The 23,458-nt window shown below is 45.4% G+C and overlaps 1 protein-coding gene across 1 annotated transcript in view; it reads left to right on the top strand.

Annotated features, from left to right (window-relative positions):
- SUPT20H (SPT20 homolog, SAGA complex component) overlaps window positions 1–23,458 on the top strand; it is a gene marked incomplete at its 5' end in the record, with an annotated part of 185,366 nt that overhangs the window by 103,207 nt on the left and 58,701 nt on the right. The window contains 3 exons of the mRNA XM_082248178.1: window positions 5,276–5,433; window positions 6,044–6,076; window positions 9,497–9,614. Of these exons, the coding sequence (XP_082104304.1) occupies window positions 5,276–5,433; window positions 6,044–6,076; window positions 9,497–9,614 (309 nt within the window). The remainder of the gene's footprint in view (window positions 1–5,275; window positions 5,434–6,043; window positions 6,077–9,496; window positions 9,615–23,458) is intronic.

The following is a 23,458-nucleotide window of genomic DNA, read 5'->3' as shown; positions in this document are numbered from 1 at the left end:
CTGTTGAGACCGAGGTCCTGAAGGAGAAGGGTCTGTCCCCAGAGGTCGTTCATACTTTGATCAACGCGAGGAAGTCTTCCTCGGGGAAGGTTTATTACCGTACTTGGAAGGCCTATTTTGCCTGGTGTGAGTCCAGGGGGTTTTCACCCCGCACGTACTCTGTTTCCCGAGTGCTGTCCTTCCTTCAAACAAGAGTCGATCAGCGTTTGGCGCTGGCTACGATAAAGGGTCAGGTGTCTGCGCTGGCCGTTCTGTTTCAACGTCCCGTGGCTTCCAACTCCTTGGTTGGCACTTTTGTTCAGGGTGTGCGGCATCTGGTTCCTCCTAGGAGGGATCCTTTGCCCCCTTGGGACTTGAATCTCGTTCTGTCTGTGTTGCAACGTGCTCCTTTTGAACAGATCAGGGAGATCTCGTTGTCTATGTTGTCCAAAAAGGTCGCCTTTTTGGTGGCGATCACTTCGGCTCGCAGAGTGTCGGAGCTGGCAGCTTTGTCCTGCAAGTCTCCGTATCTGGTTGTTCATTTGGATAAGGTGGTCTTGCGACCTAATCCTTCTTTTCTTCCGAAACGAGTTTCGGAATTCCATCTTAATGAGGATATTGTCTTGCCTTCGCTGTGCGCGAAGCCTAAACATCCAAAGGAGGTGAGATTACATTCTCTGGATGTTGTTCGGGCGATAAGGGTTTACCTTAAATCGACTGAGTCTTTTCGAAAGACGGATTCCTTGTTTGTTCTTCCAGAGGGTCCTCGGAAGGGCATGGCGGCGTCGGCCTCTACCATCGCAAAATAGATCAGGCAGACCATTGAACAGGCCTATGCTTTGTAGGGGAAGGTTCCCCCTGTGCCTGTGAAGGCGCACTCTACTAGATCTCTGAGTACGTCTTGGGCCTGTCGTCATGGGGCTTCTGTAGCCCAGGTGTGTAAGGCGGCGACTTGGTCGACCGTGCACACTTTCACAAAATTCTACAAAGTAGATGTTCAGGCATCTGCGGATGCTTCCTTTGGCCGCAAGGTTCTTAGTGCGGCGTTGCCCTAGGGTCCCTTGTGGGGACCACTGGCTGTTGGGATAAGTTTTTTATCCCCTGGTTATTTGTCTTTTCCTGGGTTGTTGCTCCTGTTGAGCACTTGTTTTTCCTGTTGCCCAGCTGGTTTCCTTCCTTTGGTAAGGTTCCTTTCTTTGATGCGGAGACTGCGTTGCCTTTTCGGCGCGGATGCGTTTCCCACCCCTCATGTTTGCACTGCTTTGGGACGTCCCCATATGTGACGAATATGAAGAGGCGGCGACTGTCGGAGGACGTAAGAGAAAACGGAATTTTTGTAAAATCTTACCTGTAAAATTCCTTTCTCTGAGTCCTCCGACAGTCGCCGCCCCCGCCCCTCTTTTGGGGTTTGGTTGTATACTCTACTGCTATTCCACTAAAACTGAGATCTGGTTGCAGGAAGTAGGAGGGTATTGACTGAGGGGACCACCCCTTGAGGGTGGGATATGTTAAAAGCTTTAATGTTAACATATTCTGTTGCCTAGCTACTCCTTCGCTGAGTCGCAGCATTCCTCCTGGCCAACAAGCCGCCCCATTTCGATAGAGAGGAGGATCGGTCTGGAGCAGAGTGTCCATCTGGTTCCTGGTATGGTAGCTGTGCTGTCCCCCCTCTACCCCTGGAGAGTGTGGGGTGGACGTGGGCACACCTCCTTGAGGCGGTCGGACCCCCGGTTCCCCTCCTTCCCGCAGGCACCACCCCCCCCCCCCCGCCAAGTCCCTCAAGCTCCTACTCCGTGACCTGGATGGAGAACAACTTCCTCCTGCCTTTGCTGAGCTGGGGGACTAGCTGGTCCAGGGGCTGCATTTTATCTGTGATGCCTCTTTGGATGCGGATCACCTGATGGCTTGCCTCTGTGCTTTGGTGGTGGTCCTTTGGCGTGTCTTTTGGCTCAAATGCTGCCTACTAAGGGCAAGGAACCTTGTCGTAGACGTGGACTTTCCTTCTCAGGTCATAGGAAGTTTTTTGGTCCCTCAGGGTCGACTGACAAGGGCTCGAAGCCTTTCAGGGCCGCCTCTGACAGATCTGAATGAACCTGGTCTGGCAAGTCGGGAGCGGGCTTCTCCAGACCCGTGAACGAGGCTCCTTCTGCATGAAGGTACGCCCTCAACGGTATTGGGGTGGGGAACGTCTTCGCTGGTTTCCGGACCCATGGACCTCCCTGGTGCAAGACAAGTGGGTCCACAAAGTCATTCTGTCCGGCTACAAGATCGAATTTAGCTCTTGTCCCCCGGCAAGGTTTTTTTCCTTCCAACCTGTCCATAGATCGGTTACAGGGTCTGTTTGGGGCGGTACAAGACCTGTTCCTTCAAAAGGTGATTTCCCAGTTCCGACTTCAGGTTTTTACTCAAATCTGTTCACAGTCCCCAGGAAGGAAGGCAAAGTACGTCCAATCCTGGACCTCAAGGCGCTAAACTGCTTTGTGCAGGTACAGAAGTTCAGAATGTAGTCCATTCGAACGGTGGTGGCATCCCTGCGTCAGGGGGATTTCCTCGCCTATATAGATATCAAGGATGCCTATCTTCACATTCCAATATGTGTCAGTCACCAGCGTTTTCGCCGCTTTGCTGTGGGAGAGGAGCACTATCAGTTTGTGGCCCTTCTGTCTCGCCTCCGCTCCTCGAGTCTTTACAAAAGTGTTTGCTCCGGTGCTAGCCTTGCTATGCCAACGGGGGATCGTCGTTATGGGCTAATTGGATGATCTCCTTCTGTGAGCAGAGTCTCCCTCTGCTCTGGTGGAGAACCTGGAGTCAACGATACAAACTCTGCGGGAGTTTTGCTGAATTTTCAGAAGTCTGCCCATGAAGCTGGACTATTTGGGCCTGACTCTGGACTCGCCGTAGCCAGACTGCTCCTTCCTCCAGAAATTGCAGGCTGCAATTCGCCTCCTGCTGTTCAATAAATGGTCATCCCTCCCGACTTGCATGCAGGTGCTAAGCCTGATGGCATCTACCGTCGAGGGGATTCAGTTTGCACAGTTCCATACGAGGTCCCTGCAAACGGAGATTCTGACCAAATGGGACAGGACTCCGCAGTCTCTGGACAATCTGGTCCTGCTGAGTTGGGGAACAAAGGAGTCCCTGATATGATGGCTTCGCTCCCTGGTGCTTCGGGTGGGAAAATCCTTTCTCTCTTTGTATTTGACAGTGGACACCACGGATGCCAGCCTGTCTGGCTGGGGAGGCGTCCTCGACAAGCATTCAGCTCAGGGGATCGGGACGCTGGAAGAGTCCAGACTACCGATCACTGTCTTGGAACTCAGATTGGAACAGCGATCAGACTGTGTCTGGATCATTGGATGGATCGTCTTCAGGGATGCCCAGTGCGCATTCAATCTGACAATGCCACAGCCGTGGCTTATGTTATTCACCAAGGGGACACAAGAAGTGCCCTGGTGGCTCTGGAGGTAGCCGGCATTCTAAGGTGGGCAGAACGGTTTGTTCCAGCCCTCTCCACCATACACATTCCCAGGGGGGAAAATTTGCAGGCGGATTACCTCAGTCGGCAGGCGTTGGACCAAGGGGAGTGGTCCCTTCATCCGGAGGTGTTTCATCACCTGTGTCTCTTGAGGAGCATCCCCGAGGTGGATCTGTTGGCATCTTGGGTCAACAGGTGCAGAGGATTATGGCTCGGTCAAGGGATCCTCTGGCAGATGCCACAGATGCGCTGGTGACCCCGTGGGGTCAGTATCATCTGATCTACGCCTTCCCTCTCAAGCTTCTGCCCAGACTCCCACGCAGGATGGAGGCAGAAGGGATTCTGGTCATCTTAGTGGCTCCGGACTGGCCTCGCTGGGCTTGGTACGCCGATCTGGCGCGGCTGGTCGCCAAACTTCCTTGGAAGCTTCCTCTCAGGGAGGATCTCCTGTCCCAAGGACCGATCTTCCATCCTGCTTTACAGTCGCTGGCTTTGATGGTTTGGCTGTTGAATGCCAGGTGCTAAAGCATAGAGGTTTGTCTGAGTCGGTGATTCCTACATTGTTAAAAGCTAGGAAATCGAATTCTAGGAAGATCTACCATCGTACGTGGAAGACTTACATTGCGTGGTGTGAGTCTCTTGAGGTTCATCCTCATTCCTTCTCTGTGGCTCGGATCTTATCCTTCCTTCAAAGGGGGGTTGAACAGAATTTGGCCTTGAGTACCATCAAGGGCCAGGTATCGGCCTTGGTGGTCTTTTTCCAACAACCTTTGGCCACACACTCCCTGGTGCGTTCTTTTCTTCAGGGTGTCCGACATTTGGTTCCTCCAGTGTTGGCTTGGTTGCTGCCTTGAGATCATAATTTGGTGCTTTCAGCTCTACAGAAGCCTCCTTTTGAAAATATTCGGGAGATTACCCTGCTTATGCTGTCCCAGAAGGTGGCCTTTTGGTGGCTATCACTTCTGCGCGCAGGGTGTCGGAACTGGTGGTGTTTATCCTGTCGTTCACCTTATTTGGTGATTTACAAGGATAAGGTGGTGCTTCGCCCCTGTCCATCATTCCTCCCTAAGGTGGCTGACTTTACAAAGTTTTATAAAGTGGATATGTTGGCATCTGTGGATGCTTCCCTTTGCCACAATGTTTTGCAGACTGCTGTTTAACCACTTCTGGCGGGGTTGTTCCCCTTTCTCGCTCACTTTGACAACATTGTCACATAACAGTGGGGTTGTCCAAAACGCACTCTTGTGGTCCCTAAGCGTTTTGCTATGCAGTATCCTTATAAGGATTCCCTGCTTAAAATGTGGACGGTCCCACCTGTAGTGGACTCGCCGGTTTCCAGGTTAAGTAAAGCTACCTTAACTGGAAGGTTTACCCCCTTAATGACCAAGCAATTTTTTGCGATACAGCACTGCGTTACTTTAACTGACAATTGCGCAGTCATGCGACGCTGTACCCTAAAAAAAATTTTCCTTTTTTTCCCACAAGTAGAGCTTTCTTTTGGTGGTATTTGATCACCTGTGCGATTGACTGGTTTGCACAAAAGTTACAGTATAACCCAATGGTCAAGAATGACAGGAGCTATGTCAGTCAGTGAACATCAGAGAAATGGATTTTACGGTAAGTCAAAATTCCAATTTTTTTAACCCTTTTTGATTTTTCAATCGAGGGATGTTGGGCGGGAGGTAGCTGAAATTCGTACAGTGTGTGGCCAGCCTGAAAAGTGTCTGTAGTGGGATAAACGCCATCTGTACTGTGTGAGTTATGCGTTGTCCTGATGGGGAATGTTTGTGCAATATTATTATCATTTTTTTTTTTCTCTAGGATACAAAAGAGGATTATCTATTTGAATGTGAATCTGGAAGCCCATTCAACAGAGGGAAATTGACCATTTACCAGAATACAGGCAATCCTTTGTATTTTGGTAACATGCAGACTTCCAATACAGAAGAGGAGGAGAACTTCCACCCCCCTTCTTCACAGTTAGTTACTTTTATTCCACCTTCCAACTACCATTCACATAAGGACTTTCCCTTGAACGTTGTCTATTATATTTTAGATTTAACCAGCAGCTGTAAGCGTCGTACATTTTCAAAATTTTCCAGTGCATGGAGGAGTGGAGCCATGAAGTGAAATACAATTTTAAATTATTTGATCTGATTTATTTTTTTTCTTCTTTTTTTTTTTTTTTTTTTACATTTATTGATCTTCCTCAAGCTGACACTATTTTGAAGGGGGAACAGCTATAAACATATTTTAGATACTAACGCGAACAACTGTCTACAGCACACAGAAAATGATTGCTTCATCAAGCAGAGATTGCCTCAATGGCTTTACTTCTTGGCACCACTCCAATAGCTTTCTTGATCTTAATATTGCAATAAAATTAAGTTCTTGTACAAGTTGGTTTAATATTCTATAAGAGCAATGTGTACAGGTGGCAAGCTTCATGCATCAACCTAGATACAGTTATTCCACATCCAGCTACAACAGCTCTCCTGAAGATTACTTTTACATAATAATGCAGATATTCTTACATATTGTAAACTGAAATTTGTTTAGTTTACTGGAATATTATTTTTTCCTTTTTAGATTTCTTATTGGATCAAGAATTGATATAGACAGGTAAGTGTATCCCTTTTTCTGTATAGAACTTGCTTTTAAACTGGATACATTATTTTTAAATCTGTGTTTCTCAAGGCACCCTTTGGAGGACTGCACAATCTTGGGGCACACCAGAAGGTGTGTCCAAGTAGGCGCCATTTTTTACATGTTCCCGTTAATCAAATTTTTCAATGATCTGCCCTGTGCGCATAAAAAGGTGTCGGCACAATTTTTAAAATTATTCCATACCAAATTGCATGTATTATGGTACCATGCTATTTAGCAGGCACAAATACATGCATTTCCTAGATGCGTGGGGGTGCCATTAGGAATTAATGGCTCCCATGTGCATCTTGAAAAGGCAGCATGTTTATGTGCAGTACGATTCGCACAGGTTTCCGCACCATACCTTGTGTGGACAAGACCTAAAAGGCAGTATGTGAAGCAGAGTTCAGCTGCCAGTAGGTTGTGACGCAGAGTTGCCTTGTACCTGTAGAAATCTGTGAGCAGTATGTACTGCAAGGATTGGGCAGTATGCAGTGGTAGGTCATTTGGTCAGTGTGCGGTATGGTAGCGTTGGTCAGTGTGTGTGTGGTATGGTAGTGTTGGTCAAAGTGTGCGGTATGGTAGCGTTGGTCAGTGTGTGCGGTATGGTAGCGTCGGTCAGTGTGTGCGGTATGGTAGCGTCGGTCAGTGTGTGCGGTATGGTAGCGTCTGTGAGTGTGCGCGGTATGGTAGCGTCTGTGAGTGTGCGCGGGTATGGTAGCGGCTGTGAGTGTGCGCGGGTATGGTAGCAGCTGTGAATGTGCGCGGGTATGGTAGTGGCTGTGAGTGTGCACGGTATGGTAGCGGCTGTGAGTGTGCGCGGTATGGTAGCGGCTGTGAGTGTGCGCGGTATGGTAGCGGCTGTGAGTGTGCGCGGTATGGTAGCGGCTGTGAGTGTGCGCGGTATGGTAGCGGCTGTGAGTGTGCGCGGTATGGTAGCGGCTGTGTGTGCGCGGTATGGTTTCGCCAGTCAGTGTGCTCGGTATGGTTTCGCCAGTCAGTGTGCTCGGTATGGTTGCGCCAGCCAGTGTGCGCGGGATGGTCGCATCAGTTGGTGAGGAGGAGCCTCTCTCCCTCTGACATTTACCACTCCGCTGGAGATGAAGGGGGGCTGCTACCTCTGCTCCCTAATCTTCAGCTGCTGGATCAGCCATAGCAGCCACCCATGCAGTGTGGAAGGGCTGGCCACACCCCCAGTCCCACCTACCATCTCTGGTTACCAGGGAGGAGAAATCCATATTAACGCCAAGGAGAGCGCCCGCCCCCTTCCGGCCTGTAACTTTAACTCCCTTTCATTCAAAGTGTGACAGTGCTGAAAGCTGAAAATTGGCATGGGCAGGAAGGGGGTAAAAGTGCCCAATAGACATGTGGTTAAATGATTCGATTACATTTTCAAGCAGGGTTGAATACATTTCCAGAAAATATTTAGTACACCTATTTACAGCTGGTGCATATTTCAGCCTTTTTGTATTGATATCAGTGGAAGCAAATGTTCTTTCAGAACTATAAACAGGGAACCTTTTGTGACTTTGAAGCTTAGATTCCCAGACCAAGTTTAGCAGTACAGGCAGTCCCTGAGTTACAAACATCCAACTTGCATATGATACTTACAAATAGGAGACAACAGGAAGTTAGAGGAAATCTATCTCCTGTAAGAGTTCTCATGGAAAAAAAGTGTCTCCACTGAAGCTTCATCACCAATCCTTGTTTCCACCACAACCCAAAATTTTCAAAATCCAATTGTCATAGGGACAGAAAGTGAGGTAAAATCTTCAGAACAGGGGCACAGACAGCAAAACAAATGTTACCGGGGTGTTACCCTTCCCTATGCTATCCAAAATTTTTTTGGCTGGAGTTACACTTAAAAAATGTACCTGTTACAACTTGCATACAAATTCAACTTAAGAACAAACCTACAGAACCTATCTTTGTAACCTCGAAATGCCTGTATCAGCATGCATGCATCAGTTGACTTGAAAATAAATTGGACTTGGGAACTAGGAACACACACATTTGCACATTTCTCTTTCTCATCTGCAAGCTTAATTTAAATTCTCATGGAAAGAGGCATTTTTGTATGCGTCATTAAAAATGAGTATTACAGTGACAAATGGGTTTAATAGTGCATTATTGTAACATTATAGAACAGGCCCTCTCATGTATTGCATTCACATTTTTAAAGGATAAGTTCACCTTTTGTAACATGTTACACCTATATTCAGGTGTACGGGCAGACAGCTGACACTCCCTGAATTGCACCTACAATCTGATGATCATGGGTGCAATGCTTGCCAGTCACTCAATAGAAAAAAAATGAGGAACTACAATGGTGTAACCACTAGGGAACATACAGTAAGCTTTGCTGACTGTAGCTCTGGTTTGGCTGGTAGTAGTAGTGTCAGGGACTACAGTGTGCGTTGGCCCATAGCTGCAGCCTCTGATACAGCACCAGAGTTTTCAGCTAGGGTAACTTTCAAACATCTTATGAATATTATTATTATTTTTTTTACAGTTAATATTTTCATAGAACCCAAAATAAGAATAAAAAATAAAATACAAAATACAATTTGGCCTATGGTGTGGAGATTATTTGCAAAGTGTGCTGAATACTTTGCAAGCTATAAGCTACATGAAAACTGCTTAGACCCCTTTCACACTTGTGTGACTTGAAAGTCGCGCGATTTTACTGCGATTTTGTTGCCGCGATTTTACCACGAGTTTGACGCGATTTTGATGCGATTTTGACTGGACTTGAAGCAATGTCTATGTCTTTGGACCTCAAAACGCATTAAAATCGGGCCAAAGTAGTGCAGGAACTACTTTGAAGTTGCTGCAACTTTAAGTTGCGCATATATGAATGGGTATCATTGGAAAACATGGCAAACGACTTGTCGTGCAACTCTGATGTCCAAAGTTGCATGACAAGTTGCACAAGTGTGAAAGGGGCCTTAAGCCACAGGCCTGTTAACCTAAACAAATATACCTTTTCAATTCCTAAATCATTTGTTCATGGCCACAAAGCAAACATTAGAAAAGGCCTAGAAAATGCAGACCCCTGGAATCTCTTAAAACTAGATTGTGGCAAACCATGATTTTTGAAAAGCTTATGGCCTACCTCGGATAAAATGGCTTGTTGGGCTCATTCACAGGAGCACTTAGCCCTGCACAGCGTAAAGAGCATTTTTTAACTACTGTTGAGGTGCATGCAGGCAGCCCATGTAAAGTGAATGGATGTGCATCTGCTGTACACTCTCACCCACACAGCCGAGTTTGACAAGTATGCAGGAATGGGTGCACAGACCCAGATGCACAGGCTCTTTGTGAGGGCCTAACTGGTAACCCTTTCCAAATGCAATAATAATCTGTGCCCATGCTGTCATGATTGTGTCCCCACAGAGTGGTCAATCAGTATCTTGAATTGTTTAAAAATGAGTCCAAGGGATTTGTGAAGATGACACACAATGCTGGAGGAGTCGCAAGCCAAAATCCTATGTCACCAGGCAAGGAAATTGAGGTATGTGAAATGATCTAATGATAGTTCCTGGTGCCTACCACTGGGTTCAAATTAAATTTTATGTGCAGACATTTGCTAGGACTAGGAATAAGTTGGGAGGAAATCCTGTTCTATATGACTAGAGCGACTAAGTAAAGAGTCAGATGTATCTTTATGCTATGACTTGCTTTTATGCATGTCCTCCAGCTGCTGTAGAGTTGCCAGTTGGAATATATGTCTGGTGGTTAGTGACTTGATTGCTGTATAATTCTGTGTCAAGTGATAAACTTGGAGGAGCTCGTGTATCTCAAATAAAAAGTAAGTTACAAATACTTTAGCTGCTGACTTTTAATATAAGGGTACTTACCTGTCCAGGGATTCAGCAATGGTTGGCACCCGAGAAGATTCTTCAAACGGCTTCGGTTGCAGGCGCCTTCATCACTCCTGGTTTCCTACTGCACATTTGCGAGTTGTGCTGCGCTTGTGAATGGTCCCAAAGCCTTCTGGGACCTGTGTGTGTCCCAGAAGACTGCAGGGGAAGGAGGAGGGGCCAAACATGCTCGCAGATTGCCGTGAAGTGGGAGCGGATACCTGTCAAAACCAGGTACCAACTCCCCCCTCCACTCAAAAAGGGCCTAATGCGGCAATGGAGGGGGGTAGGGTGCAAATAAGCGGAGATTCCCCTTTTGGGTGGAGCTCAACTTTAATAGCTATTCTTTCTGTAAATGAACCTGTTGGTAAATAGCTTTTCATGCTACTGCAGCTACATAACGATGATGATCAAGGGAGAAAACATAGTGAATTATGCAGCTTATTTACAGACAAATGCAATGACAATGGTACTTTTAGCTCATTTTCTATGCCTTTTTATGTGCCTTTTGTAAAGGATGCTTTGCCATGTGGTGGAATCCTAAAATGTTGTTCGTAAAGTTTTTTTAAATATTAAATTATTGGTTTTTTTTTTATAGCTTTTTAACAATATGTTACAAGTTTTGTGTTACAAATACATTTAATACATAACAAAGGATTTCCAGAGAACTGTGGGTTATCTAAGAAGCACATTAATAATTATCTCCTTTCAGGCAGTCTGGCTTTCATTATCCTGAATGAGGTATGAGTCACTGCTCTGACCATACACTTCTGTGAGCAAATAGCTTGATTTATCAAGCTGTGTAAGCAATTTTATTTTTCTACAGCAAGTGGAATAGGAACTGTAAAAAGAAACATAAACTTAATCTGCTGTCTCAAAAGAGGGATGCCAAGTATGTGTGTGTGTATGTGTGTGTTTGTATTGTATGTGTATCTGCGCACAGGAGAATTAAACACTGGCATACAAAAATGCTGATTGGTCTAGCTCAAGATGACCCCTTCTATGACCAGCATGACTCAGTTTTTGTACTGGTGTTCTAGAAGAATGGACATCATTTCATCATTCACTTTTTTGCCCTTGTTATCTCTTCACTGATAGTTTTGTCTTTCTGGTTGAAACTATTCAGTCTTCCTCAGATTAGGTAGCACATGCAGACCCTGCAGAATTACATATTGCAGGGATAGTCTGGAAGTGATCTTTAAACACTGGATTCTGTGTAGGGTGCTTCTAAAGCCTCATACACACGATCAGATTATCAGACGCATTTTCGTCCGTTTTTTGTTGCATGCTAGTCTCATATCAAAAGTGAAGAAGTTACTTTCATATGAAAATTCTCGTACGACAGAATTTAACTTCACAAGTGATGTCATGTGTTGAATAGTTTTGTATGTATACTTTCATTTCCAAGCATGCGTAGTTTTGCACATATGATTTTTTTTTTTGGACCAAAATGGTACTGATTAAACGAAAATCAGACGCTATGTTCACGTACGATAAAAAATATTTTATAGCCTGCACATCCAGTTTTTGTCGTCTGAAAATTCGTAATCCGCTGTCGAAAGCACTATACTAATGATCCAAAAATCAGCAGATTGTTCGTCTGACAAAATTTTACTTCCAACTTTCTTATGGTGTGTATGGGTTTTTAGACTTCTAGTAAAAATTAGCTGAGGAGCACTTTTCAGGCTCAGAGTGTCTGGCATTGCCAGTGACTGTCCCATCTCTGAAGACCGGCCTATTGAGTAGGCGGTCAAGACAAATGCTGGGAGCTCACTTAAATAGGTTGCGGAGCACTTCAATTCCCCATTCCTACCTGTTTTGCCATGGTGGGGCTAAGTGCTGATATAATCCGCTCGGTGGAGTACTCTTTCTAAGCCATACCTCATCAAGGGAGAATATCCCCACTGTTGCTACTGCTTCCAAAGAGTTGCATGGGAACTTAGATCTTTGATTTGTCTTTGCTGCCCACCTGCAGTGACTGTGGTCACTTCTAGCCATCCGGCCATGCCTCCCACCCCAAACCTTCCTGATTCTGACAGTCCTGCTGTTCCATGTGCCCCAGGCTCATTAAAGGTTCTGGGGCTTCCTAAAGTAAGCCTACTGACAGTGCTGGTGTCTGCAGCCATGTTTCCCTGTCTTGTCCTCAATCTTCCTACGCTCTGTCGGGTGTGGCTTTTTCCCCTGCTGTTTTCACTGGTGTTTTTAATATGGTTTTGCAAGACGTTCTGGCCCAAATCATCCAGTTATTTTTTCACTTTTATCATATCGGCCTCAGTTGTGCTCCCACACCCTCCCCAGCAGATTCTATATCTGATATGCCCATGGCTCCAGTCTCTATTAATTTTGAGTGACTCCAATTCTTGACATGAGCTTACCCCCTAAGAATTTGCAGTCTATTGCTATTACTGCTAAATTAAAGGAGACTCTTTCAGCTCCTACTGATGCAGTCTGCACCACACTGAAACCCGAGGATCATACCCGTTTCTTCTCCCAGTGCGATTTCCAGTCTTGGGTCTTCTAAAACTCTTAAGGCCTTGAAGACATTCCTTTTATTTCCAGTACTTGTATAGAGCTGTCAATTTATGCAGCTCTTTACACATACATATTGCACACATCAGTCCCTGCCCGCAAGGAGCTTACAATCTAAGGTCCGAACCTCCCATTCAGCCATACAAATTCTAGGGACAATTTAGACAGGAGCAAGTTAACCTACTAGCATGTCTTTGGAGTGTGGGAGGAAACCCACACAGGCACATTGAGAACATGCAAACTCCATGCAGGTGGTGCAGTGGTTGGGCTCTGAACTGACAACCTTAGTGCTGCCAGGCTGAAGTGCTAACCACTTAGCCACATTCCTTTCGCACTTTTTTCCTTATTTCTCTATAGATATTGGAAGCATCTGATAAGTTACCTTCTCCCTCCATGTGCTTAGCCTTGTATCTATTTTGTGAGTATTTTTTGCAGACGTGGTTTATTCCTATTGTGAATCTTGTTATGTCCTGCCTTAACAAAGGGCCCACTATTTCAGTAGAGGACATGCTTGTCTTTAAGGACCCAACTGATGGAAGCCCCAAGGGGTTGGAATCCCTTTCTAGAGCTCTTTTCTTGCTGGTGGGTGACCTTGCTTTATCAAATCATGCCTGATCAAAATCTTGGATTAGTCCCATCTTGAAACTCAAGTCTATAAATGTCTTAATTGGGGTCCAGAAATTGAATCCATCAGATCTATTATGTTCCTTAACCAGGAAGACATTCTGATTTCTGTGGTTATCAAACCTGCTTACCTACATGTTCCATGTTTTCAGAACATCTGTGATTCCTAACCTTTGCTGCAGAGCCATGCACCCTGTTCATGGCCCTGCCCTTCACTCCTCTTGTCTGTAACTCAAGTATTCACCAAGGTGCTGGCCCCAGTACTAGCCCTGCTGCGCTCTTGTGGCTACCTACTCGGGAGATATTTACACAACTTCCTATTAAGGAAACAGTTGGATCCCTTTCACACGGGCTTTCCGATCTGGTCCACCTGTCAGTTTTTCAGGCGGATCGGATGCTCCATGCAGCTCTATGGAGCAGCGGATTTCAGCGGAGACATCACCCGCTGCTATCCGATCCTGTCCGTGAAATCCGTACGGATGGAAACCCTATTTTCCATCCGTCCGCAGGATTGGATCGGATAAGATCAGATGAAAATGGACAGGCAGGCCGTTATCATCCGATCTCCCATAGAGAAGAGCGGGAGAAGAGCGGGGCTCTGACATCTCCATCTCTGCACACAGAGCGGAGACAGAGCTGTCATCCGCCTGCTCAGCGGGGATCGGTAAATCGATCCCCGCTGAGAAAAACGGACTCCATCAGGCGCACCGCCCGTGTGAAAGGAACCTTAGCAGGGGCTTTGACAGACATTGTGACTTTGACTGCTCAGATGTCACAGCTGTTCAGGTGGATTTTGAACCTTCACAAATAATCACTAGAACCAACCCATCGTTTAGAGCAGGGACTTGCAAACTGTGGCCTTCCAGCTGTTGCAAAACTACAAGTCCCATCATGCTTCTGCCTCTGGGTGTCATGCTTGTGGCTGTCAGTCTTGCTATGCATCATGGACTTGTAGTTCTGCAACATCTGGAGGGCCAGAGGTTGCATATCCCTGGTTTAGAGTGTATGGGTCTAGTCCTGGACACCGCACAGACCACAGCGTCCCTTCCACAGGAGAGACTTCAGACTGGGTATCAGGTTTGAATTCTCCAGTCAACAAGCTGTCTGACTCTCTGCTTTTTCATTAGAGTCTTGAGCCTGATGGTAGCCTCCTTCCAGGTAGTCCCCTTCCCCAGTTTCACTCCAGACATCTGCCACACAACATGTTGCATATTGACCCCATAAAAGATGATCAGGAGAAGTGGATTACAAATGACAAGGAGAAGGCAAGTGCATTGCATACATTTTTTTCTCATCAGGTTTTACAAAGGAAAATAAAGGATATAATAATCAAGACTGTATTGTTAATACCACAACAATGTACCCATGTGGCTAACAGAAGTCAGTGTCCAAATTAGATTTGGAAAAAATGTAAATAAATCACCAGTACCAGATGGCTTACACCCAAGAGTCCTCAAAGAACTTAGCCCAGAGAGCCACTTTCACTGAAATCAAGAGGAAGATGAGGGAACCTGGGATTGTATATTCCATGGCTTATCGGGCTCACTGGAGGGTGATTGACGGTGGCAGGGTTAATTTCTTTACAACACCAGGAGCTGCCCAGGACTGGTTTTCCATGAAAGGTCACCCTCCATAGCCTCTGGTTGAACGGATCTTCCTTTCTTCATCACTGATTCCCCTTTGTCTGGCATTCAGAGCTAGGAAGCAAAGATAATTTGGACTTTTAACATCCCTTTCTTACAAGTGTGTGCTTTCACCAACATGCCTATTGCAATCAGTGTTGTCTATCCCTGGAATGGTTCCTTTCTTTTACTGCAATAGTTATATGGAGTTTCTACAGTATATCCCTTCTCACATCATCTCTGAACCTGTGGGGACTATGCTATCTGATATTTGATCATCTGCTGCCACCTTCTGGCTGACTGTGGATATTGCATCTTCGGCATTACTCTTCTGGATATTTATTTAACGACTAATATATTTCAACATACAGCAGGAAAGTAATGAGCTGATATGACATCTACTGAAGAGCATGTGTCTCCACCACCCTACTACTTGTTGCCAGTATAAATTGTTGTTTTACCTGCTCTAAGGTCTTCTGACCTGGTATTTACTTGGGCAAAAATATGCTCTCTTGAATCTGTGCCTCTGGATAATTTAATGTAGAGACTTTAACATTTGGTATTTGACCCTATGCGGCCTCTTGCAGGCCAGTTTTAAGGGATACACCTCTAGTACTGATCCTTCTGATATTTGATTATGAGGAGACTCTGTTTTGTATATTGGGATTGACACTATACCGCAAGTCTTTATTTCAGTTTTGCCCTTTTTTTTTCTATGGACAATTCTCTGATGGACAAACAATGATATGCAAGCTGTTAAAGGTGGTAGCATACACGCATTGCCCACATATATGCTATGCCCGGGCAATGCCCCGTTGAAAGTGCTATTAATTTCAGTGTTTTTGCATACTCTAACAGTATTGGTTGTATATAGATTTGCAATGGTCCAGACATTCTGGACTATTCACCAGTTTGTTTTAAGGATTATTTTGCATAGCTGCTTGGAAAACCTTGATATTGGATATATGCTATAAGTTTTGTATCTTAAAAGTTCGCTTGATCTATGGCTAGCAACTGTAAGAACTGTAACTGTCATGGAATATAAGAGGTCTGTCCCCATAAACTGTCCCAGGTGTTCACCACCATCCTTAAAGCAAATGCACACCACACCTCATTTGCCTTCAGGAAATGCATATGGTGGTCGAACACCTGGAACACTTACACAAACACTGGGTGCAATGGATGGGAAGTTCATGTCACACCACGTATTCCAGAGGGGTATCTATATTGATGCACAGAGTGGTCCCTTGGGAATGCATACAGGTTAAAACTGACCCATTAGGGAGGTACGGGTTTATGCCAATCTGCAGGTGGTGAAGAAGGCGATGGTGTTTGCTGCATCATACCCAGAGGCAAATGTACTATGCCTGGGAGATTTTAACCTTCTCCTGGATCCAGCCCTAGATAGACATGGTGTGACCCTCCTGAAGAAGGGAGCTTGACTCCCGAAACGCGTTAGCGGTCGCAATTTCCAGGACATGTTCCAACATACGTGTGATGGGAATTTGTAACACGATTTCAATTCTTTGTTTGTGAGTATGCATTAAGCATTTTATTAAAACATTTTAAACAGTACCACGGGTAATGCACTAGGTGTTTGCGCCTCCTTTTCCTTTCTTTTATGCACCCGTTTTGGAGTCCCCTGCCTGAGGAGAGCAGCACGCCAGTCTTCCCCTTTGGAGTGAGCGCTTGCCTGAAATATTTACTTGTAGAGAGTAACCCCTCTAAAAACTGTAGCCTCTTTTAAATATTTGGGAATATTATGTTCGTCTGAGGCATTAAAGGCTAATATAGACCCCCTGGAGCGAGTGGTTAGGACTAAACTTATTACATGGGCTAAAATTCCTTTATCAGTAGCAGGCAGAATTAGAGCCGGTTCACACTGCCGCGACCATAAGTCGCCCCATGTCGGTGCGACTTTTTACCGCGACTTCAGCATGACTTGTGAATTATTTTGCGCAACTTATGACAGACGATTTTGTATTTGGCCAATCAGAATATGATGTGTTGTGCCCTAATTCCCCTTTTCTGTTTTTTTTTTTTACTCATTTCATCACTGCCCACCGGTGCCACGTATCAGTGTCCACCAGTGCCACTGCCCACCAGTGCCACATCCCACCAGTGCCACGTATCAGTGTCCACCAGTGCCACTGCCCACCAGTGCCACGTATCAGTGTCCACCAGTGCCACGTATCAGTGCCATGAATCAGTGTCCACCAGTGCCACGTATCAGTGCAACGAATCAGTGTCCACCAGTGCCACGTATCGGTGTCCACCAGTGCCACATATCAGTGCCATGAATCAGTGTCCACCAGTGCCACGTATCAGTGCCACAAATCAGTGTCCACCAGTGCCACGTATCAGTGCCACAAATCAGTGTCCACCAGTGCCACGTATCAGTGCCACAAATCAGTGTCCACCAGTGCCACGTATCAGTGCCACAAATCAGTGTCCACTAGTGCCACGTATCAGTGCCATGAATCAGTGTCCACCAGTGCCATGTATCGGTGTCCACCAGTGCCACGAATCAGTCTCCATCAGTGCCACATATCAGTGCCATGAATCAGTGTCCACCAGTGCCACGTATCAGTGCCACAAATCAGTGTCCACCAGTTACACGTATCAGTGCCACAAATCAGTGTCCACCAGTGCCATGTATCAGTGCCACAAATCAGTGTCCACCAGTGCCACTGCCCACCAGTGCCACTCACAGACCAGGCAGAGATAATATGTAGGAACTGTAGGCATGGCTGCAATGTGGGGAATGCCTGGCTAATTTTCCTTCTTCTTCATGGAAAGTCGGATCACAAGTCGCTTCAAATAAGATAAGGATCCGACTTGGAGGCGACTCCCATTGAAGTCTATTGGGAAAAGTCGGATACAAGTCGCCTCAAAGTAGTACAGGACCCTTTTCTGAAGTCGAAGCGACTTCAGTAGTGCCACTTAAGATGGCTCTCATTGATTTACATTGCATTTGTTATGTCAAACGACTTGAGGGCATACAAGTCGCCTGACAAGTCGCGGCAGTGTGAATGGAGTCTTAACCTCATTAAAATGGTCCTTTTACCAAAGTATATGTATCTTCCCATATGCCAGTACCAGTGCCCAAGTCCTACTTTAAAACCTTGGACACCCTGTTTAGCTCCTTTATGTGGGCCCAGAATAGAAAGCTTAAATTTTCCATCCTGTAAAGGCCTAAAGTGGAGGCTGGTATTGCACTTCTGAATATGTACGATTATTTTTTGCAGGACAATTACGACACTTAAACAATCTAAAAAACAAATAAAACCTGCGCTCAATAAATGGTGGCAATAAAAAATGAACGAGAGTAAGCACAGGTCAATAGATAAACCTATACATAAATATACAAACAAAGTACAGCTCTAACAAATTATGTAAATTGATAAACATGATCATAAAGTGCAAATTCATGTGAAAAATGTATCCATAAAAAATAATTAATAAACCATGATCATAAAGTGCATAATTGTTATATATAAATTTCATGAAATGTCCATAAAAATGTATGCAAAAATATATAAAACTTGATGATAAAATGAACAGACTCCGTGGATAGAAGCACCACAAATCCCAGCATGCGTGAAAAGGATGGTCTTCCCCAATCTTTAAGTGCAATCACTGACACAAAAAGAGAATGGCCGCTTACCAGAACCAGGTGGCCTCCAAATAATGGAAAAGCCTGCAATGCTTTATCAGGTAAGTGTCCAAGGCATATGGACACATCGATAATATTCATTCAAACGGATGTCCACAAAGTATCGGATTTCCGGTATACATAAATAAAACAAGGGATCATAGCGTAATCCAGTAAACCAATGATACATTTATTAATAGAAGAGTGCACTCACAAACATCATATGCATGGCAGCATGAAACGATCCAGAAATGGGCTGCAGCATTCCTAATACAAAAATGCCAGGTGAAGAGCCTGGTGACGTCACGTCTGGTCCCACCCAACGCATTTCGTCATACAATTGACGTTCAGTGTCGACGATGGACGACGACACTTAACTGATTGTCTGTCACCTGTTCCAGCTATGGTGGTGGAGTCACATTTAGCACATGTCCTTAAATTGAATAATCTGTTAATAGCTTTGGAAGTACCAAAGACAGTTCCAGAAAAAGTACGCTTGCCAATTTTGAATTTGGCTAGAGTGGTGTGGAGAGAGTCTAAGCAAGTTGTAGGATTTAGGAACATTGAGGTTACACTCCCTACTTGGCACAATCCCATGTTTCCTCATCTGCTACATTTAACAGACTACTCTTTCTGGGAACAAAAATGTTTAAATACTCTAGAGGATATCTATGATGGCCCTGTTCTTTCATCTTTTGTTGAATTACAGCGGAAATTTGACCTCCCCCGTATGAACTTTTTACAAATACCTTCAATTTAAGCACGCATTGCATGCTGCTCAGTTTGGGACGAATGTCTCAAATTTTTCTAATTACCCACTCATAGGCATAGTAAAGTCACAAGGTCCTGGAGGACACTATTAGCAAAAATCCACTGCAATCTAAATGGCAACAAGAGGAAAGAAGCACAGCGCCTTTTAAGTGCAGCAAGACATTTAATGTAGAGTAAAGTAGTATTACACTCACATAACCCAGGTGAATAAGAAGCACTTCAGCAAGTTTTGAAAGTCATCTGGGGCATCACTGGTGCGAGTCCTGGTGGTGGAGGCAGGGGGGTTCCTCCGCATGCGATGGGGCAGCCTCGGTGGTGTCCGTGGGCTCCCTGTCAGCTGGTGGAACGCTGGCACTCGTGGGTCCTGGGATCCTAACGTCACTCCTGGCGGTGATGCGGGACGCTACGGCGACGCGTTTGCAGAGCATGCGCTCCTTCTTCAGGCCGTCAGAGTGCCAGCGTTCCACCAGCTGACGGGGAGCTCACTGACACCACCGAGGCCGCCCCATCGCATGCGGAGGAACCCCCCTGCCTCTCTCATCAGGACCTCCTGCCTCCACCACCAGGACTCGCTCCAGTGATGCCCCAGATAACTTGCAAATCTTGTGCTTCTTATTCACCTGTGTTATGTGAGTGTAATACTACTTTACTCTACATTAAATGTCTTGCTGCACTAAGAAGGCGCTGCGCTTCTTTCCTCTTGTCTCCCCCCAGAGATCACTTCTGTCTCTCCCGCCGGCAGCTATCCCCTAAACTTTTTGCTTATGAAAACACTATCATTGCTAGTATTCAGCATAGATTTATGAGCGATCATTCTTGCTAGACCAATCTGTTAACATTCTATGAGGAAGTGAGCTGTCCTCTAAACAAAGGATGGCCTGTAGACGTGGTGTATCTGGATTTTGCCAAATCGTTTAATACAGTTCCCCATAAACGCATAATTTACAAATTGAGGTCTGTTGACAAGGACAATGGTGTATGTACCTAGCTAGAAAATGGAAAAACTGTTTTGATTTTTCATAGTTGGACGTTTCAAGGGTGATGATAAATAGCGTGTACTCAGAATGGTCTGTCGTTATGTGCTGGGTACCCCAGGACTCTGTCCTGGGTCCAATTCTTTTTTTTTTTTTTTTTTTTATTCATAAATGGTAGAGGTTGTGGTATAAATAGTTCAATCTCAGTGTTTGCTGTTGATCCAAAGCTAAGCGGTGCAATAACTTCACAGCAGGATTACAAGAAGACCTCAATAAAATAAAGATGGAAAAAGACCTGGGGGTCCTAGTAGGTCACAAGGTCACAGGTCAGCAAAAGTATGCAGTTCCAAGCTGCAGTAAGAGGAGCTAGCAGACTTTTGGCATGCATTAAAAAGGGTATTTACTCAAGAGCTAAGACACTAATTCTGCTACTTTACAAACCTCTGGTCTGGCCACATCTCGAATATGCCATCCAGTTCCCAGGAAGGATGTACTGGAACTGGAGAAAGTCCAGAGAAGGGCAACAAAACTAATAACAGGACAAGGAATGACTACAAGCATTAAACTACTTCTCTCTGGAGAAGAGACACTAAAGAGAAGATATGATGGCAGTATAAAAATATCTTAATGGTTCTTCTAGCATAGGGAGAACACTTCAGTCTCATGACATGTGGTCATCCAATGAAGTTGGACAAGAAATGGTTTAACCTTAAACTATTTGAGGGGTTCTTTACTGTCAGCGGTAGGGATGTGGGATTCCCTTCCACAGTTGGTGGTGTGAGCAGGGAGTGTCAATTAGGGATGCACCGATCCGATATTGGGATCGGATATCGGCGCCGGTATGGCCATAATAGCTGGATCGGGGGATCGGTAAAATTAACAGATCCACGGGCCGATCCGGTTGCTATGGGGACTCTTTGGCAACAGTACACCATGATCTCTGCCTTTTCTCTCCTGAAACATTTTACTAGTCTGCTTCAGAGAATCGAGAGGGTACTTATTACTCTGGTTTAGCTCAATTGGATGTGGTACGCGGACCTAGTAAGACTCCTGATGGACTCTACCAGATTGTCCAGAATTTCTGTCTCGAGCACCAAGCACTCAAGTACCATCTTGCTTTGCAGTCGCTGACTTGAACTGTTGAAGCCCAGGTTCTAAGAGACGGGAATCTCAGTGGTTCCTACAATTTTAAAAATCTAGGAAGTCTACTCCCCATAGGATCTATCGCCAGACATGAAAAGCACACTTTTCTTAAAGTATCTGCGTTTCCACCCTGAGAGTTTCTCCATTGAACTAATCCTCTCTTTTTATACACAGGTATGGACCAACTTTTTGTCTCTTAGCACTATTTAGGGTCAGGTTGCTGCTCTTTCTATCTTGATCCAAAGACTGTTGATCATTCCTTGATTATAAATTGTGTACAGAGTCTTCCTTGTAGCTTTTCCTGTTTGTTCCCTGGTGATTTCATGGGATCTGAATCTGGTTCTTTGTTTCTCACTTCAGAAACTGTCATTTGAAAACATTCCTCTTTCTTCTCTGCACGGTGTGTGTCTGTACTGGGAGCCTTACTCTGCAAGGAACTTTTTCTGGTTTTGTATTGGGACAAGATGTGTTGAAGCCCTGGACTTCCTTCCTGCCTAATGTAATTTCTGCCTGTCGCCCCAGCCAGGACATCATTCTTTCATCCCTCTAATCCCTGGATGTGATTCAGGTTCTGAGAGTCTATCTCTCTGCTACTGCTTCTTTCCATTATTTATTACCTTTTTGTCATTTCCGATGGCTCTGTAAAGGTGCACTGACCTCGCTGTTAAAGCCTTTTCTTGGAATTCAATGATGGATACATCCCTCTGTTTATGGTCATGCTCTCCATACTGGTTTTCTACATAATTAAGGCATGCTTCTGAATTGGCTTTTTTTTTTATTTGCCAGTGTGACTTCCTGCATCCCTTAATGGACTTCAAGAAACATTAAACACAAAAATTATATTTCTCTATCGTCCATTGACAGACGCAGCAGCAATGCTTCTTTACCCTTGGGTTATGCACCATCTACAGGAGTAGACTAGTGTAGGGTACAGCGGCCATTTTCCCTGAGCTTCCTATGCTTTTGTATTGGCACTATTTTGTTGTAGCCTGGAGCTACATGGGCAGTCTTCAACCTCTTGTGATTCTTTGTCACTTCCTGTGAGACGTTTCATGCTTAATCTCAATGCTCCAGACTTGCTGATTACACTGTGAGGTGGTACAGTATAGGGGGTTTTCTTTTGGGCATTCCTCGGGCACAGTCTGCTCCTGCCACTATTTAAGGGTGACTCCAGTTACAGCACGATATAGCGGTGCGGACCGCGATCGCAATTTAAAGGGGCGATACACCTTTTTTATACAACTTGCAAAATGGAGTCCCAAGCAGTTATTTCTCCTCCAGATCCCCTCTGTCTGACTGCTGGTGCATCCGACTCAGTCTCTCATGTCTCTTTCTGCTGCATTGGAAAATCTGGCGTCAAAGGTGCATTTTGTAATGCAACATGTCACTAGCCAAAAACGGCCTCTGCTTTTTCTGTCCTCTGATTCAGAGCCTCGGACAACCCCCTCCCTGAGGGATCCCTGTCCTCGCAGTCGGATGGTAAGGAGGATATGTCCTCAGGTGCAGCGCGGGAAAGCGCTATGGTGGAAGTACTGATTCATTCAGTAAGGGGAACATGGAAATTGAATGATGAGCCCACACAGTCAGGAAAGCGGGTAGTTTTTGACTCCCGCAAAGCCCAGAAGTCGGGTCAGGTGTTCCCTTGTCCCGAGGACTTTCACGATATTGTGGATGAGCAATGGAGGCGCATTAAGCACGTGCTAGTGGTGCCCAAGTGCTTTAAATGCTGTTATCCCTTTGCTGACTCTTGTCTCGAACCGCTGGAAGGTGTCACCTAGGGTGGATCACCCTATTTCCAGGCTAAGCAAATCTACTGTGGTGCCTGTGGAAGATTCCCCGGCGTTTACGGACTCGGTGGACAGACGGGTGGAATCCCTTTCCCGCCACCTGCATCTTTTGGCGGGCTCGATACTAAAACCTGCTTTGCGTCCGTTCTGGTTTCTCTGTGTTTAGTGTTTAGGGGTAACTTGACCACTGAGATAGTTTACCCGACTTTGATTGAACTCACTGACCAGATGGCCCAGGCCCTGATGTTCATGTATGATGCGGCCCCTCTGGTTGCCAGAGTGTCAGCGGTAGGGATAACCATACGCCGAATGGTGTGGCTGAAGAGCTGGTTGGCGAACAAGGCTTCTAAGAATACCTTAAGAGATCTTCCCTTTTTGGGTGAACGTCTG

This window comes from Pelophylax lessonae (assembly GCF_965119305.1).
Source record: "Pelophylax lessonae genome assembly, chromosome: 2".
Classification (NCBI taxonomy): Eukaryota; Metazoa; Chordata; class Amphibia; order Anura; family Ranidae; genus Pelophylax; species Pelophylax lessonae.
Note: the sequence above shows the minus strand (reverse complement) of the source record. Positions and strands in the feature narration are given on the sequence as shown.